Genomic DNA, 18821 nt, shown 5'->3' on the forward strand with positions numbered 1-18821 from the left:
TTCGTGATTCACGGGAAAAAGTCAAAATACCAACATTAACAAGGAGTTTGGAAGTTCAACCCTCATGGATGACTTGGAGGGGTTCGACTTCAGTGTGGGAAGTAAGTGCTGATGTGGTGGAAATAGCAGAACTAGAAGTGGAGCCTGAGGATGGGACTGACTTGCTGCAATCTCATGATAAAAACTAACAGATGAGTTGCTTCTTAAGGATGAGCAAAGTGGTTTCTTGAGATGGAAACTTCTGATGGAAGATGCGTAGATTATTGAAATGGTACCAGAGCGGGGCGCCTGAGTGGCTTAGTTAAGTGTCTGCCTTTGGCTCAGATCCAAGATCTCTGGGTCCTGGGATCCAGCCCAAGTCAGGCTCCCTGCTCAGTGGGGAGCCTGCTTCTCCCTTTGCACCTCCCCCCCATGCTCCTGTGCTCACTCTCCCTCTCAAAATCTTAAATAAAAAATGAAATGGCAACAAAGGACTGTGAATATCACATAAACTGAGCTGATAGAGCAGCGGCAGGGTTTGAGAGGACTGACTCCAATTCTGAAAGAAATTCTGCAGGTAAGATGTTATCAAAGAGAGGTGCCCCTGGGTGGCTTAGTTGGTTAAGTGTCTTTTTTTTTGGTTTCCGCTTAGGTCATGATCTCAGGGTCGTGAGATCAAATCCCAGAGTTAGGCTCCGCACTCAGTGGGGAATCTGCTTGAGATTCTCTCCCTCCGCCCCTCCTGTCACTGGTGCACACGTGTGCGCACTCTCTAAAAGAAATAAATCTTTTAAAAAAAAAAGCCATCAAACAGCATCACAATGGTTTATGACAAATTTAATACACTAACAAAGAAAAAAAGTACATTTCAATGCTTTTAACTTTAAAGAATACTCATCCTAGATTTGCAGTCCCTTCATTCCAGCTCTGTTTTGTTAACATTCAGAGTACTCTGCATTCTTCCAACAGAAGGTACCCCCCTGAGATGAAGAGTACCATCTTCCTACAGCGATGGAGGCGTGGCATCAGTTAGCCATTTTCAAAAAACAGGATACTTTAAGGATTAAGAATAAAAACTATGGGGGGGGGAATGAATAAAAACAATCAGACTGCACAATCCATATATTTACTTTTTATTGAATTTGTTAATGTTACAGAGTTCTTGCACTGCCAAACCATGCCTGAGAATTCAAAGAAAGAAATGGTACAATGGACAGCCTCACCCACCCATCATACAGTATATTAAAACTTGATTCATGTGCATTTTTATAATTTCACAATCTTTTAAAAAGTTATAACAAGAGTTGGAATTTTAAATCTCCTGCAGGTCTTCAGATTTCTAGTATAGTATGCCATTAAATAAAAGTTCCACATATTCATCTCAGTTCATTCCTCAGTTACATAACCCCCAACGCAATTTTGCTGGAAAAAAATGCATACTTTTCAGGGGAAATATGTGGCTCAAGGTCCAAGAGATTATTTGTTAAGATTTTTGGTTCCCAAATGAAGTCTTCAGTTTAACCAAGAATCCCTCGTTTCTTGCTTAATCATCCAACCTCTCCTTGGCTGGCTCAGCTGCTCACCCCAATACACCAGAAGGCAGGCACCCTGCCTGCCACCTCAAACAACGCCAACATCCTGGCCCAGATGTGGTGGGCAGGTCCTGTCAGGAGATACTGTGACCTCCCAGGAGCCGATTCCTGCACTGACACTTTCATCAAGACTGCACTCCTGTAGGAGATATGCCCCCACACCAGGATAGTTTTACTCGCTCACTTGCTTCACTCTTGCCAGTAGCAAGTCTGCAACTCCTGCATTTGGCAAAGGGATTTATTAGAGAGAAACCCAGACTCTGTGTCAAGTGGTCACATACCACTTTGAAATATATCTATTGAACCAAAGATACAAAACTAGTACATTACCAGACTATCTCATTAGATGGACTTTTCAGTAATCCTGGGTAGCTTCCTGAAGTCCCTTTAAGGACCAAAAATTACTGGATAGTTTAAGCTGTAATTATTAAAAACAGAAGTGCTACATCACCTGTCTTCGCCCCTGACTCTTCAAATGAACATAAAGACATACCAGAAAGTTGGTAACAGAGCTAAACTGGCACAATCACTGCATCTATAGAATGTCCAATACCTGAAAAATTTGGGCACAAGTGTATCTGGAAATCTTGTCAAAGATCATGCAAGATCCGTGAAAACCTACGTGGGTTTTAGGCTAAGGTTCTGCTCATGTTGCTCTGAATTGGTAAGGACCGGTCAGTGAATCCCTTGGCCTGAGCAGAACCCATACTCTCCCCTGCAGTTTACCGTACAGTTTAGACCTGATTAGAGGAGGCTTAGCAGCACCTGAAGTAGAGCCCCTCGCATCCACTGCCCTTGACACCAAAGGCTATTTGGTTCCACTCTAGGGATTGGCAAATTCACGAGACATTTCACAATTCTAATGCATATTTCAGGTCACTTATTTAACCAAGCAATATGCTCTGTCAAAGAACTTATTCCAAGTCAAGAAAGAAGGAAAAAAAAAAAAAAAAGGCCTTAATGTGTGGAACACAGAAAAAGCACTACCCAAATAAAAAATTACTAAAAGAAATAAGATTACTCCCTCCCCTACCCCCCTTTCCCACTTGGTGGACCCAAGTTTGGCTGAATTTAATTTGTGGTTACCTCAGAATACAACTCAAAGTTTAAATAATAAAATCACAACCCTACAGAGATTATCTGAACACAGGAGTTCTTTTGAGAGCGGCACGTTCCAGAAGTCTAACACAGCCCACTACGGAGTATCCTTAAGGGTGGGGCACAGGACAGGTTAATTAAGGTCACTTAAATCTTCATCTTGTACAGCAGATCAGAACCCAGATGGCTGACTTTCTGCAGGATTTCTGATAGGAATCCAGTAGAGCTGGTCTCAACCTTCACACCGACACTTACTAGCTGTAACCTTCGTGTCCAGAAGTTGTGATCCACATGAAGTCCGCAACGAGTGCAGCAAACCTGAGGTAGTCAGCCCTTACGAAGGCTCAGTATCTGAACATAAAAACATTTTGAAATGACCACTGGCTGCAGTTTCTGGTTTTGTATTTGCAGAGTAATAATGAAAGAACACCGCTGAATCTAGTTCACGCACTTAGAGAACAATGAGAATCCCCCTAAATCCAATATATACAAAGAGCAGCCGTGACACCTGTATTTCCCCAGTACCATAGGGCCGGTCACTTATACCGAGTGGTCTGCATCGGCTGTGGGTCCAGCAGCGGTCAGATGACGAATGGCTGTTCCTGGTGGTTAGCTGCGGCCTAGTTACCTTAGAAGGGTTAGCAAAGACCATTCCTTAATTGTACTGTGTGTGGCTGCTTTTCTGATTTTCAAGCACAGCATACTGGTTGTCTAGCTGAAGTTTAAGGGCCTGGTTTTTTGAAACCTCATCCCTACCTCTAGTTTTGTGTCTTACTACTTCAAAGCTCTTCTCCATTTCTTTATCCCTAAGGGAAAAGAAATGTAATCAGTAAGTATTTCTTCTTCACTAGGTTGTTGATCCTCCAAAAAAAAAAAAAAAAAAGCCACCCCTGAGAAGTATCCTGAGGGAGTAACAGGAGGGGAAACCGGTACAGGTATCCTGCTTTCCCAAAGTCTGCGTACACCACTTGCTTTTACAGAAGTTAGTATGGCGACAGCTTTTTTCGTAACAGTGAAAATCCTCTTCCGATTTCTTTCAGTTAGCGCAAGAAAATAGGCCTTCCTATAAAAGTGAAGTGGCGTAATGCAACTTTCAGAAAGCGGGGGACCCTCTTTGCTTTATGCCTTTCTGGCTTAGGAGGGGTTTCACAGGAATGCTCTACTTTCGACAGCAGGGGAAACCTGCCCATAAAATCATCATCAGATCATTTTCCGGGCTTCCAAGGAACAGAAAACACAAATACTGAAGCTCTATGGTCCTATTTTCTGTGGCAGCAAATCTATTTGAATACTATTTACTGCAAACCTATTTTGGGACCAACTTGAAGACAACTGCAAAGTCAAAAGGCTATCTGATGACACGCTGATTCCTTCTAAGAGTCACTTTTATTTTAAGCAAATAATAAACAATACATCTCTTTATACATAAGGGCAACAATTTTCTTATTCAAGTCAGGTTCTACTCATTATTCAGTGATTTCTCCTCACGTCTACTTTATGAGAGGAGATCAGATAAAGCAAGGTGAGTGTGGGGGATCATTGCCCCCTTATTCTGTAGGACAGAGCAGAGGAGCGAGTCCAATGGAGGCTTAAATTCAAGCCAGCTGGGCTCCCAAAGAAGCAAAAAGGCTGGAATTTACTTTAAAAGCCACCCCCCGCCCCCAAACAGTATTTCCAACTGATGTCCTTTACATTTCTTCCCATTTTATTTACTTAAAAAAAAAATTCATGTCCCTACAAAGGATGTGGAAGTGCCATTATGTGGTCATTTAATTCCAGGTAGCATTCATTTTAAGTACCTGCTGAAATAAGATTATTTTAATATTAGATTTATAAATGCCAAAATCTTTCATCTATTCACATCAACAGGGAATACAATGAAATACTGCTCTTACATTTCTAGTTTCCATGCTATAAGGAACATGTGCTTACAAAGAATCTAACTAGATAGAGGTCATAGCTACAGAACACCACCAACCAGGAATAAAGCAACTTTTGTAGACAATGTCTTTGGCGCTCTTTCCCCGCTGCCCCCCTCCAGGGTCCTTACCCCGTTTCCCACTCCCAGGCACGTAAGTCCCACCTAATTTTCAGCTGCCTGTCAGCTGCAGCCTGGCCTTTACCAAGGAGACCCCCTCCCCTCCACCTCAGGTGGGTTTTCCTATCTCCTACATCCCACTTGCTGGCCAAGGGACAGGGCTCCCAGACAAAAGACAAGAGTTGAGAGTACTTACTTCCGGCTTTCTACATGCTTGGCAGTGGACTGCAGGGATGGGAACTGTGTATCACTGTAGATTTCTGGTGGTCCTTGTGGTGTTTTCCTTGTTGTGGTTAACCTGGCTCCAGGAGGCCTATACACACCACTAGTCATTGCTGGTTCTGGGGTCTCTGTAACTAACATTTTATAACAGTTTAGAGAAACTATTCAAATGCGTGGCATTTTAGTAAGCTAGTCCCGCATTCCCGATCACTTGACAATTACAGGAAAAAAACCCAATACCTATACAAGAAGTTTCTGGACAACTGAAGGATAGTTATCCGAGAAAATGTCTGAAAGTGAAAATACTCTTAACTTTCTGGAGTAGTCTTCTAACTTCTCTATCATGTGTAACTTCGATTACCTATGTACATGAGTTCTTTCTGGAAGTCAACTTATTGGAAGTGGGAGAAGAATCTTCTGCACCTGGGAGACAGTCCATCAGGGACTGTCTTTCAGAACAGCACTATCTCAGCCCTCAGTTTACATACAGGTAAATGTGGATAATCACTTCTTTACCTGGTTGGTGGGTTTCATAACATGCCAGGTGTAAAGAATTTATTTACAAAAATGCTTGTGTATATATTTACTTCTAAAAGACTAGTAAAAATAAACTACTACGTATCTTTAATAATTTCCTTGTCTTCTACATCAATGGATTTTAAGGCTCTTTGTTGTATTTTATAAACACAGGTAAAGCAGGAAAAAAAAAAAACTAAGCAGCCGAGCAGCCCCATGTCTTCCAGGATGGCTAACATTTTTGGGACAGAACCTTCCAGCTTTTCGCCACATATCATTTTTTTCTCCCCATTCTCAATATGGATTCAGTATTTTATGTGTTTTCCATTTATCAAAAACTTCATTTCAAATAAACGCCTACTCCCTCATTTATCAGCTGCAATATAATGCAGCCATTTGAATACTATTATAAAGGCTTATTGTCTCATACAGCTTTTAATTAAGTGTGGGAAAGCTGTAATATCACACTCATTCATTAGTGACTGAGCACCTGCTATGTGTCAGGTGCTGTTCGAAACTACACAGTGGGGATACAAATGTTAGGGACATGCCTTCAAGAACTGGATATTCTAGGGCACCTGGGTGGCTCAGTTGGTTAAGCGACTACCTTCGGCTCAGGTCATGATCCTGGGGCTCTGAGATCGAGCCCCGCATCGGGCTTCCTGCTCGGCCGGAAGCCTGCTTCTCCCAGTCCCAATCCCCCTACTTGTGTTCCCCCTCACGCGGTCTGTCAATTAAATAAATAAATAAATCTTAAAAAAACCCAAACAACGGGATATTGAGGCTGCTAGCCACATGCAGCCATCTGAAATGAAATAAACTCAAGAATTCAGTTCCTTAGTTACATTAGTCGAATTTTAAGTACTCAATAGCCACCTGTGGCTAGCGGCTACTACAGCGAACAGAGGCTATTCCATCACTGCAGAAAGTACTACGGGACAGTGTTGGGCTCGAGGGAGGAGACACACACATGTAAAGGCTGGTGCCATACCAAAGATGAGATCGGGGGAAGAGTTCGTCAAGGGAGCACACAATGGGCAGGGGTCTCAGTGCTGAGGTGAAAACCGAACAAGGCCTGAAAGCCTTAAGGAGGCAAACACATCTAGAGTTGGTAAACCAGCCAAATCTGGCCCGACTCCGGATTGTGTGTATGTTTTACTGGAACGCAGCTACACTCACCGGGTGCATGTATCGTCTACGGGTGCTTCTGTGCCGTCACAGCACGGCCGGGTAATTAGAACCATCTCCCGCGCGGCCCTCAAAACCTAAATTAATTATCTGGCCCTTTGCAGAAAAAGCTTACTTAGAGCGGATTCAGGCTGAGAACACAGGCACAAAGGGCCTGCAGCAGCAGTGTGCCTAGTATCCTCAAGGAGCAGGGGAAGCGAGGTCCAGATTAAAAGAGACACCAAGTCAGAAGAAGGGATCACAAGGCAGGCATCCAAGGCCTTGCAGGTCCCTGAGAACTTCAGCTTCTACTCCGAGCAGAGGGGCAGCACTGGAGGTTCGGGAACAGCGTATGTACAGACGCAGGCAGACCAGTGAAGAGGTGACCTCACTAATCCATATAAAAATTAACGGTTCAAACCACTGGTAGCAGTGGAACTGGAGAGAACTAGTCACACAGAGTGTCTGATTTTGAAAATAAAGACAAAACAAATTTACTGACAAATTAGATTTAGGTTTGGAGCAAGAAAAAGTTATCAAAGATGACTCCAAGATTTGTGGCCTAAGTGACCGAAAGAATCGCAGTGAGATTACGAAGGCTGTTGTGTTGACCCGACACAGGTTTGAACTGCATGGCTTCACTTACACGTGGATGTTCTTTACAAATACGGTATAAAACTGTAAATGTATTTTTTTCTTGATGATTTTAATATTTTCCCTCTTGCTTATTCTAAGAATATAGTAGCATAAATGTACAAAACGTGTGTCAATTGGGATGTTTATGTTACTGGTAAGGCTTCTAGTCACAGTAGGCACTCAGTAGTTAAGTTTGGGAGTAGTCAAGTGAAATGTGGATCTGACTGCACTGGGATTCGGGGCCCCACCCTCATGCTGTTCAAGGGTCTACTGTACATGAAGAGTTCAGTTGGGGATATGTGGATATCGAGATGCCGGCTAGGCAGTTAAGATCTACGTGTCTGGAGGTCAGAAGAGATCTGAGCTCATGTGAATTTTGGAGTTGCTGGCATGTGGAGCCTGGTGAGGGAGGAAGGGTGCGGGGAGCAGCCGGGGCTGAGCACTGGGGTAGGTTCTCTCTCAGAGGCAGGAGAGAAAAAATCCCAGCCAGGGAGACTGAGAACCAACCACGGAGGGAGCAGGAGACTGTGGTGTCCTGGGGTGATCAACTACGGCAAGCGCTGCTGATGGGGCAAATCGGGTGAAGACCGAGACTTGGACACTGAGGTTAGCAATGCTGAGGTCATCAGGATCAGTGACAGATGCAGTAAAAAAAGTTAAATGGAAAAATATATACATACGCATAGCAAAGGACTAGAAAGGATGCAAGAATGCTGACACACACTAGTTATCTTTATTCTCTGGGCAGTAAGATTTGGAGTGATTTGTTACTCTTTATATTATTCTGCATTAAAAAAAATGGGTATATATTAATGCAATGTTTCTCAAACTTTTCTCAACACTTCCATTCTAAGGAGCCATTTTAGACATCTATTTCCTAACTACCATGCCCCCACACCAGGAAATGTTAATACCATATATATACTGTGCACCTGCTCACACACTTCAGCCCTCTGGTGGGCAACAGCCCATTAGAAGATCTGATATTTCTTCACCCCCCACCAAGAACCATTTCTTATCAACTCTTAGCAGTGATAAAATGTGCCCTTCTGAGAATTCATGCTTCAAAACAGAATAAAAAGGGGATTGGGGGAAAAAACACAAACAGAGGTGGAAACACAGGTACAATTTCCCTTAGCCAACTGTCAAAAATTGAAACAAATTACTTAAACATTTAAGTTGGACAAGTTAGTTTACATATAAAGTTCAGCAGCCTACAGAAAAGCACATATCGTAAGTTCCAAATTACTTAGGATATAAGTCTTTAAACAGATATATACAAATGTCTCTCCCAAGAACAGAAAGGAACCCCACTCATTCTAATTGTGCATGCGCTGGAAGCAGGAAGCGCCAATACCGGGTAGGGTTGGAACCCCACTCATTCTACCACAAGCATTCATTTAGTTGAATGCCAACAGTATATAAAATTATACATAGACAGCTTTATGAAAATGAAATATTAAGGTTACCAATTACTGCAGCAGGAGGTGCTTGTACTGGAGCTGTTTTATTCCAGGGACCTGAAGACTTTTCTACACCACCACCACCTCCTCCTCCTTCTTCCCAGTTATCACCTGGATCTTCTCTTTTCTCATTATCATCTTCTTCCTTTTCACTATTGGAAAAGCAAGTTAAGTGAATTCAGTTACAGAATCACCAGGAAAATCGTGAGTCCAAATCCTAAGTTGTATCAATGCTGATCTGTGTGACCCTAAGAGAAGTCACCTCACCTCCTCAGAGCCTCAATGCCCCACTTGTTTAAGAGAGACAGAAATAGGGGATGTTATCTGTTATACACTGGGACTTCCACCTGACTTCATATGAAAGGATTTCATTGCTACAAAAGGTTTAGAAAACCACCTGGTCTGATAGTGTCTGCTTTCCTTTTTGCAAACCTCACATACTCAAGAACATTTAGAAATATTTACCATAGTGACCTGCCAGGCTTATGACAATCTATGTGATTACATACAGCAGCCCCAAGGAAGAGCAGGACCCCAGCTAAGAACCTCACGCAACTGAGGCAGGAAGAGAGGCCAGGCTAACCTGAGAAAAGGGGACTTGAGAGGGATTAAGAGTGTAATCCCTGGATTTTCTAGGACCACAGTGGCCAAACATGCACTCATGGTAAGCGTATTTTCAGTGATCAAACGTTTTTTGAAAGTTGTATGATTTCACTTGCTAATCCTTTAGTACATATTACAAAGCGAGAACTCACATTCCAATAGAAGAAACAAGCCTGTGTTCAGTGTTGACATCAGTGCTACAGACTTTATTAGTGCCAGTCCCTACTGTTTGACACAGGGAATATATAGAACTGGTCCCTATCACCAGATATGTCACCCATTTAAAAAACAAGAGAATACAAAAACTCAGTCTTTGGCTTTATTAGTTAATCATAAATGTGAAAGATACCCTCAGTGGTATCCTAAGACTGGCTGCAGTGTTTATGCCAATTTCTTATTTCTTTATTCTTGAACTGGCTTGAGTCAGGAATCAGGGAATCACCTGTCAAATCTAACCCCCTTCTGGCCGTGCTTCGCCCTTGCTGCTGCTGCCTCTGGCACAGACTACCAACCTTTCCATGAAATTATGTTCCATGACAGTGGTGGTTTTTCCTAGAACTTCAGCCTATCAACCTCCTTTACCATTCTGACCATGCTTTTCTCTCCTACTGAAAAAATAGGGCTGTTGCCTAAAGCTGTCCTTGGCCTTTCACTCTTTTAGACATTTTCTCCCTTTGATGCCTGATCAGTGATCATGACCTTAACAACGTAGAGATGACTCCCACCCTACTGTGTATGGCCCTGGGAACATCATGGCCTCTCTTGGCTTCTGCAAAAGGACATCTCAGGGTGCTTTCCTTCCATTTCTATTAGAACAAGGAAAGTGCCGGCTATAAGACAAATTTCTTGAATAACTAATGGTCTCCTTTAAAGGCACTTACAGAAAAATTTCAAAACCAGTGCCCACCAACAGAGGTGATTCCAGAATTTAGAGGCCTAGGGTGGCAACTGGGGAGGGGAGAGAGGAATGAGCTCCTCCTCAATCTGCATTTGTAGCATGATTTTACTTAAGACTATAATTCAAGAGGAAAAAATAATGAGAATATGGCCAACCCACTCTTTGGTTTCCCTTTTTTGTTAACACATAATAGAATCCTGTACAGCCATTTAAAATGTCAGGCCTATGCTGACATGGAAGTAATATGCATGTCAGTTAAGCCAATGGCTTACTAAAACAAAATCTATACACCTAATATTAAGTAGAAGGACATTTTGATTTTTAAAAATGGTTTTAAAAAGTAGCTGGGTGCTAGAATGCCTGATTTTATTTTCTTCATGCAGCAAACAGTTACGAGCAGATTCTAAAACCAGACTTCCTGGTTCAAATCATCTGGGTTTTGCCACTGATAGCCAGGAGACTTTGAATGTGACACTTAACTTTTATATGCCTCAGTTTCCTCCTACGTAAAATGGGGATAACAGCTCCATTTTGAAAATTTTAAAAGACACAAAGCACCAAGAAAAGTGCCTCGCACATAGTAAGTGCTGTTAAATGTTATTACATGGCTTTTTTTTGGGTGGGGGGAGGGGCAGCAGAGGGAGAGAGAATCGTAATTAAGCAGATTCCATGTTGAGTGTGGAGTCCGAGGGGTTCAATCTCACAATCTGAGCTGAAACCAAGAGTCAGATGCTTAACTAACTGCACCACCCGGGTACCCCACTATTACATGCTTTTTAATATCCATCTGAGTTTTCAAACAAATGCCACCTTTGTATTAGGAGAAAAATAAGAGAACAAAACTCAAAAATCCCAAAAACCCACAACATGAACATGTTCTTTTAAATAGATTTTTAAAAATAGATACCAAACACTATGACTCTGTTTTCTAAAGTTTATACGTGGAATGAATGACCAGGTAAGGATACGAAGGTCCTAATTTATCCAGCAGTCTAACAGTGGTATCCAAACATTAGACCTGTTCCAAAGAATTTTTTTTTGTCACCCACTTCTGAGAACTGATGCCAATGTAATTATACTTTCATGCAATTTGCTTGGTTCATGAGTAAAAACATGGGTGTTATTTACCTAGTTACATAAGACTTGTTAGTAATGTCCCAGTAACCCAATCCCAGCCAGACAAGGAGGTAAGACCCCAACAAAGATTTTAAGAACCTTCATGGGACTTTTATACTCATACATACTCCCAAGGTATGCTAGCTTTCAGTTGGTCTATCATTGTGAAACAGTTAACTCAGCAAAATGTGCTGAATCACTATTGTTCCAATATGTATACTGGACTCTAAAATAGATTTTTCTTCAAATTACTTTAGTATATGGTGATTAGTATACTTCAACTCTGGAATTATCAGCTTGTAGTAAGCAATCAACTGAAAACCAAAAAATTTTTAACACTGATTACCTCTAAGCAAAAGGGATTATGGATCATTCTTATACATTTTTAATGCTGTTATACCTTTCAAATGTCCTTAAAAAATAGTTTTTCTAATTCACAATAAAATATTATAAATATTGAAGAAAAGCCCCAATTTGGTCTGACAGAATACTGATGGTCCCATGTAAAAGAAGGTTCCTTTACTGTAACATTTATTACCTCTCCACCCTCAGAGACAAGTGAAGAATTAATAAAACACAAAATCTAAAAATCCCTTTAAGTTATAAACTATTACTAAGAAATGAGTGATTTAATTAAAGGGATTGTGTATCTGTAATAACAGGCACAAGACAACTTAATATTTTGGTTTCTTAAGATTCTGAAGTTTTAGTTAAACTAAACATTGTAAACTGTCTAGTCAAGACCCTTCATCCAACAGTGGGAACAAAGGCCCAGAGATGCCAAGAGGCCATTGGACTAAGGGCAGGGTAGAAATGATTTAAATATCCAGATTACTTTTTCTTATTTACACACTCTCGAAAACGTCAAATCTCTAAATGCCATAAGACACATGTTGCAAAGAATCATTTCCACAGGAGATGATTAGGCTAAAATTTGGTATTTGACCCAAACAGAATATATAGCTTATCATCAGCTAAATTTCACATTTCTAAAAACTACACTGGTACTTGTAAATACATTATCACAATTTAAAGTATACGATCTCAAATATGCAACAGTCTGTAAGGCACTGCTGGTGGAATAGGGGAATGAAGCTAAGAAAAGGGAATATTTACTGAATATCTAGAAGGCCAGGCCCTGTCCTACCACTTCACAAAGTTAAACCTCACAATAACACCAAGGCAGGCAGGAGACCCATTGTACACAGGAGGCAACTGACACTCAGACATTTAAGCCCCTTCCCCAGGGCTACAAAGTAGCAAGCCAATCCCTGGGTCTCCGGATCTGGCTCATACTCTTTCATGTTGCCTCTTCATTTTATCCTCTTTAGAGCTCCAACATATGACACAGAAATTTTCTCTATTTTGAGAAATTCACTTTCAGTAAGGTTGATCGGGATTACACATCCTGCAGCAGTTTATTAATAAAAATGGAACACCCTTACCTCTTTATCTCACAGGACATTACATGAGAGTTTATACATCCTAACCCTTCTTCCCCAACACTAGGGTTTTAGCAGTTAACACAAAATCCAGACTTGTGTTTCTGCTAGAATGCTAGGCATCTCCATTGGTTTGACCCTATTATCCAACCACTGTTAAAACAGTAAAATGGATAGACATGGCCTGATGAGCTATGCTGGCAGCTCAAAATGGCACTGCGTTCCTCCAAGGAGTCTTTCTCAGTCCCTTCCCGGGAGACCAAGTGTCTGTCTCCTGTGTTCCACAGCATCCTGCCCATCACTGAAATGATCTACTGTTTAGTAGGAGTTATTTCTACAATCCTGATGTCTGGCACACTGTAGTCACACAGTATTTGCTACAATGAATCCAGCTTGGATGCTGGAGTGATTTCTTCAAGGAACAACTTAACCAGCTCTACCTAATGGGTTTAAAGGTCTAGATTTCTTTCTTTTTTAAAGAAATTTATTACATTTATTTGACAGAGAGCAGAAGCAGGGGGAGCAGCAGGTTCTCTGCTGGGGATCATGACCTGAGCTCAAGGGAGACATTTAGCCAACTGAACCACCCAGGTGCCCCTAAAGTTCTAGATTTCTTAAGAAGCTTCCTAAAAAAACCACTGGGCCCCAAAAACTTTTCTTTTTAAAGTAAGCCCAACGTGGGGCTTGAACACACAACCCTGAGATGTGGCTCCACCTACTGAACCAGCCAGGCACCCCTCCAAGAAGTCCATTCATTCTTGAAACATGACAAATGCTCAACATCTAGTAACCTCCAAATATTAAATGAAATCTTTCTTTCCCCCAAAAATCCATTTTAAAGATCAGAGAGGCCTACAGGTCCCATTTAGACTGCTCAACCAACAATCTAAGCTCCAGCGTTAGGCCCCTTATCACTATCCCAGTGGCATCCCTCTAAAGAACTTGTCTATACATAATGACGACCTTGAATACATCTATTAATTTAGACACAAAATCTGACACAAGCCCTTATAAGACTCTTGATACTGAAAATCTTTAGCTAGTTGGTAAATGTGATAGAACATTAATACAGTATGTTTGCTGCTACTGAAAAATTTCCTTTCAAATGCACTTATCTTCAATAAAGGTCCAGCATTCTAACCTATTATAAGGTCCAGTGTCAAGAACTTTAAGGCTATATGCACTATTTGCAGCTGACTAAAGATAAAGCAAATGTGACAAAAATGATCAAAAGATCTAAGCAAAGAGTATATGGGTACTTATTTTATTGTTCTTGCAACTTTTCTGAGGTTTCTAATTTTTCAAAGCAAAAAGTTGGATGAAAAAACTTAAGATTATAAGGCTGAAAATTTCAAGGTATTTTAAGTCAACTTCCAAAGTTTTCATATTCCCTTGTCTCATACTGAGATAGCAAGGCTGCCTCTCTCATAGGCAGAAAAAGGTTAACAGACTAAAGGCATAAAGAATCACCCGCCCCAACTTCTCAAAGAAAAGCTAACTCATTTCTCTGCCCCTTCCTAAGGGCTTCTGCCTAAAAGAGTAAGACCAAGCTATAGAAGACAGTAATTCAAGGTCTATAAGCGACATTTAACACCTTGAGAGGGATTTTTGTTTGTATGGTCATACTAATGCCAACCCAAACGTGTCATTTTCTCCTATTAGGTCCACAGTGAATTGACTCACCAGAGTCTAACATTAGTCATGATAGTAGTAGGTAGTGTACCTCCACTACCCCTTGTCCTCAAATCTTGGTATTATAAATCAGGTGGCTCATGGTTAAATAACAGAAATTGCCAACACTAAGTTATTCTAATTTACCCAATGAATAGAGAAGATGATTAATATTAATGACTGGGTATTTTACAAATACCCTGTTCAAAAATCCTCACAACAATCCTAGTTGTTGTCTCAATTCTGCATATCAGAACAATCAAAAGTAAAGTGACTCGCCCAAGGTCACACATAAGCAGCAGGCTAAAACCCAGGTTTGTCTTTCCCCAAAGTCCATGTTTTCGTGACATTATCAACTCCATCACATTTATGTGAGTAACCTACTTCCACTCCTATGAACCAAAGTGTCTTTCCTTGGGGACCCTAACCCAACCGAGTTTCACTGTGAAGAACATTTAATACAAAGTTTACAAGGATATTCAGTATATAGTGTGAAAATTTTAGTCATTATTATTAAACCTCAGATGACTTCTCACACTCAAATCTTTCCTGAAGGCTGTTAGATTCCTCTTTATTGAATGAGTTGTGAAGGCAACAGAAATACAGACTTTAGACTCCACAGTGATTGAGGATCCACAAAAGCAGCTTCCTGAAGGTATGTTTTTCAACGTTATCAGGTTAGAGGAAGACCTGTCGCAGACCACTCAGGAGTAAAACTACATGCTAAGAATAATGAAAACACAACATAAAAGCTGGTCCAGTTTCAGGTCAAGCAGAACTTAAACACTCATACTAGCTGAGATTTACCTATGCCCCTGGCACAGGTGAAAGATACAAATGATTTAAGAAATGTTTCATCATCTCTGGAGTAGCCATAAAGAAAGAAAAAATAACCCTGAATATGGATATGGGATATATAATCAATGACAGAAAAATAGGCAGTTTAAATATCCTCCATAATATAATAAAATCAATTTCTAGCATTCAGTGAATCTGAAATCTTTCCGCTCAGAAAGTGCTACTCTTGCTCAGTAAGTTCAACATGACCAAACACTATTTTTCCTGTCACTCAAGTCTTCAGAATCTGCAGTTAAGAACCTGTGGTCAGGAAAGGCTGACCAAGAGCCTTATTCTACAGCCAAACAGGAACCACACACATAGGCAGTGCCACAACCCCCGATGGACGGATAAGAACTTCACGTGCCCTCCTTCATTTTCACAGGTCAAGCCCCAGGAGAACACAGGGGTATTTTCTACACTACACCTCTCCAGAAACATCTAACAAACTCAAGAAGTTGTTGGGAAAAAAATTTAGTCTAATCACTTCTACTTAACATTACTACAAACGAACCTCAAGAGCGGAGAAGCCCCATTTCCTAAAAAGTCTCCCACAATCAGTCAGGTTTCACTCTGGTTAAGCTCGTGAAACGAGGTCAAAGAACCTAGGACAGAATGCCTGGTGCTCCAGGAGGTATTCAACAAATGTCAAAAATATTAGCCCTGGTTTTTTAATTTGAGTAACTTACTTAAGGCCATAAATATTACCACTTGGAGAAGTCAAAAGACAGTATTCTGTTAAGGAAAATTACTTCCGCCAGTGTGCCACATGGTCACTGGTATACACAAATTGCAAACTTCGAACTGGAGGCAGTTCATTAGATCTTTTATTTCTTTAAACTGGGAATAAAAGAGTTTTTAACCTTAAAAATGGTGGAACCATATATTCACCTGTTTTTTCTACTTTATGAGCCCATTAAAATAAGACATCTATTCACATGAATCTAAAACCAACTATCACAGATTGGACTTATGTTAATTTCAAATCCCCTAAACCAACCAACCCAATTTTTTAAAAATTACTGTTTTCTTGAACTTTTTTTTTTTAAAGATTTTATTTTATTCATTTCAGAGAGAGACAGAGAGAGCACAAGCAGGGGGAGAGAGAGAAGCAGACTTCCAGCAGAGCAGGGAACCCAACGTACGGCTCGATCCCAGGACCTAGAGACCATGACCTGAGCCGAAGGCAGACTCTTAACCATCTGAGCCACCTAGGCGCCCCTGTTTTCTTGAGCTTTAAAAATAACATGCTTAGACTACCTGATGCCATCCCTATAAAATTCTAGGGAGAATAAATCTTCAGTGTTAGGATACTGGTTATTCTTGGGAGTGAAGGCAGTGACTAAAAGGGCCTAGGTTTCCTCTGCAGGAGTAACGTTCAGTTTCTTGACCTTGCTGCTGATTACACAGATTGGTCTCATTGTGTGAACATATAATAAAATCTGTATATCTGTTAGATATACTTCAATTACAAAAATACATATTAACTTGCTTATTGGAGAGGATCTGAAAACCACCTTATTTTTTGAAACAAACAAAAACCCTAAGTTCAATGCACCACTGTTAAAAGTGAAAGTTTTGAAGCCACAAAACCCATTTCATTTTAGCTGTCTCAAATAAGTAGGCAAGCTCTCACAGGATTTTGGAGCTGGCAGCTCATTTGATCACTATATAGAAGAACTGCCATCACAGAAGGAAGACACAATCCATTACAGCCCTACTACGCGTATCTAAAGCATGAAGCCACTGTGATGCGGCTTTGGGGCCAGAGAAAAACCAAACATACAATACCTATCCTAAGGGTTATCTAAACACATTTGTAACCAGACCATACCTTATTTGCATCGCCTGAACTCTGAGGCCGCTGTAATCAACCTCTTTTTGCTCAAATTCTTTCCACTCATCTTCATCCTGTAAAACACAGTTTGATCAATTAAAGCTATTTGTTAAAACACAACTAAGGCAAATATCAGACTATGAAAAGGGGATCAAGTGTCTGGAACCTAAAATATAGACTCGTTTTCTGGCCAAAGGCCCTGTTTGATCCCGAGGCCGACTAGGCTGGAGGACAAACGTGCCCAGCAGTCCAACCCTCTTACTTCCACCGGGTTCCTTCCGGAGAGCTGTTACTTTAAAAGCAACCAGGAAAAATCGAATGAAAAAGTCAATAGTAACCCCACAACTAAATGTCTACCACAATGTTGTCATGAGACTTATTCTGTTACGGGCTTAGAGGCCAAGCCATGCCAATTAAAGCCACCACAAAAGCGATTGTTAGAAAATTCTGCTCAGACTGCCGGGCTGAAGTCAGAACACCAAATTACTCAGAGAATACGTCACTCGGTAAGTGCTGCTCTGGGCCGGCTACTTCGGACCCAGACCCATTTCCCCTCGAGGGTCCCGCCGACTGGGTCTCGGTCCCGGCCGGCGACACGAGGCGGAGGGGCGGGGCGGAAGCGGGCTGGGGGGTCCCGCGGGGAGAGGCGCGCCGGCCCGGCGTGGGAAGCCCCCGTCACAGGGCCAGCCTCCGCGCCCGTCCGCCCCCCTGGCCGGCCCCTCCCGGACGCTTCCCCGGGCGGGCGGCCGGCGGGGGCGGGCACATGGGCGCAAGCGCGCGGCCGGGCCCCGAATCCCGGCCTCCCCGGCCCCTCACCTTAGTCACGGCCTTGGTGGCGGCCCCGGGGCCGGCGGCCCCCGCGCCCGCGGTCCCGCCGTCGCCCGGCCGGGCCCCCGCGCCCGCCCCGCCGCCCGCCGCGCCCGCGGCTCCGCTGCTCCCGCCGGCGCCGCCCGCCGCGCCCGCGGCGCTCGCCGCCCGGCTGCTCCGCTCCTTCTTCTTCTTCTTGTCCCTCTTGGCGAAGAAGTTGTCTAGGCTCCGCTCCTCCGTCTCGGCCATGGCCGCAGCCTCCTCGACCCGGATGGGTGGGGCCGGCGGCGGGCGCGGCCCGCGGGGCTCGGAGCTCGGGGTCGAGGCCGGCTCTGCGCTCACGCTCCCGGGCGCGGCGACGCCTCAGCCCCGCGGGGTCGCCGAGGCGTGTGCGGCGGGGCGGGCGGCTCCCCCCGCGTGCTGGCGGGCTGTGGTACGGTCCGCCTGGGGGATCGCGAGCCGCTACCGCCGCTCGAGGCCGCCGGGGCTGCCGCTGCTGCCGCGCTCGCGGAGCAGGATCCCGCCCGCTCCGCAGCCGGAGGGGAAAAGGAACGCGCGGGCCAGAGGCTCCGGCGACAGTGCTTCCCTAGCGGCGGCGCGTGCAGGAGGAAGACACGCGCGCGCAGGCCCGGAGAGGAAGGGAGAGGGGGTGGGGAGGGGAGGGAGAGGGAGGAGGGAGGGCGGGCCACCAGAAGAGAGAGGCAGCGCCCGCGCCTGCGTACTTAGCTCCGCCCGCCGCTGTGGGAGCGCAAAGGGGAGGGCGGCGGGAGGAGACGGAGGCGGAGCTGGCAAAGGAGCCAATCAGGTGCCAGAACGAAGCGCTTAGGCGACAATCCCTGCCTCAGACGGGGCGGGGCCTTGGGAGGGGAGAGGAGGGTGTATGCTAAATAAGTGATGGG

The 18821-nt window shown here is 43.3% G+C and overlaps 1 protein-coding gene across 5 annotated transcripts; it reads right to left on the bottom strand.

Moving 5' to 3' along the window:
* Positions 1–1096: 1096 nt before the first annotated feature.
* On the bottom strand, positions 1097–18596 carry CDV3 (CDV3 homolog). 5 transcript variants are annotated; one of them, XM_078071722.1, is made up of 5 exons: positions 17932–18595; positions 17113–17189; positions 8718–8863; positions 4904–5063; positions 1097–3020 (listed from the first exon to the last, which is right to left on the bottom strand). In XM_078071722.1, exons 1-5 carry the CDS (start codon positions 18169–18171, stop codon positions 3014–3016), a joined length of 630 nt encoding a protein of 209 aa, XP_077927848.1. In that variant the 5' UTR covers positions 18172–18595; the 3' UTR covers positions 1097–3013. The 5 variants fall into 5 exon arrangements, with proteins under 5 accessions (XP_077927848.1, XP_077927851.1, XP_077927845.1 ...); XM_078071725.1 differs by lacking the exon at positions 1097–3020 and adding an exon at positions 3027–3297 and having other exon boundaries at positions 17932–18596; XM_078071719.1 differs by lacking the exon at positions 1097–3020 and adding an exon at positions 3027–3475 and having other exon boundaries at positions 17932–18596.
* Between the last annotated feature and the right edge of the window lie 225 nt (positions 18597–18821).

The sequence above is a fragment of the Halichoerus grypus genome, chromosome 1 (genome assembly GCF_964656455.1).
Source record: "Halichoerus grypus chromosome 1, mHalGry1.hap1.1, whole genome shotgun sequence".
Taxonomy (NCBI): Eukaryota; Metazoa; Chordata; class Mammalia; order Carnivora; family Phocidae; genus Halichoerus; species Halichoerus grypus.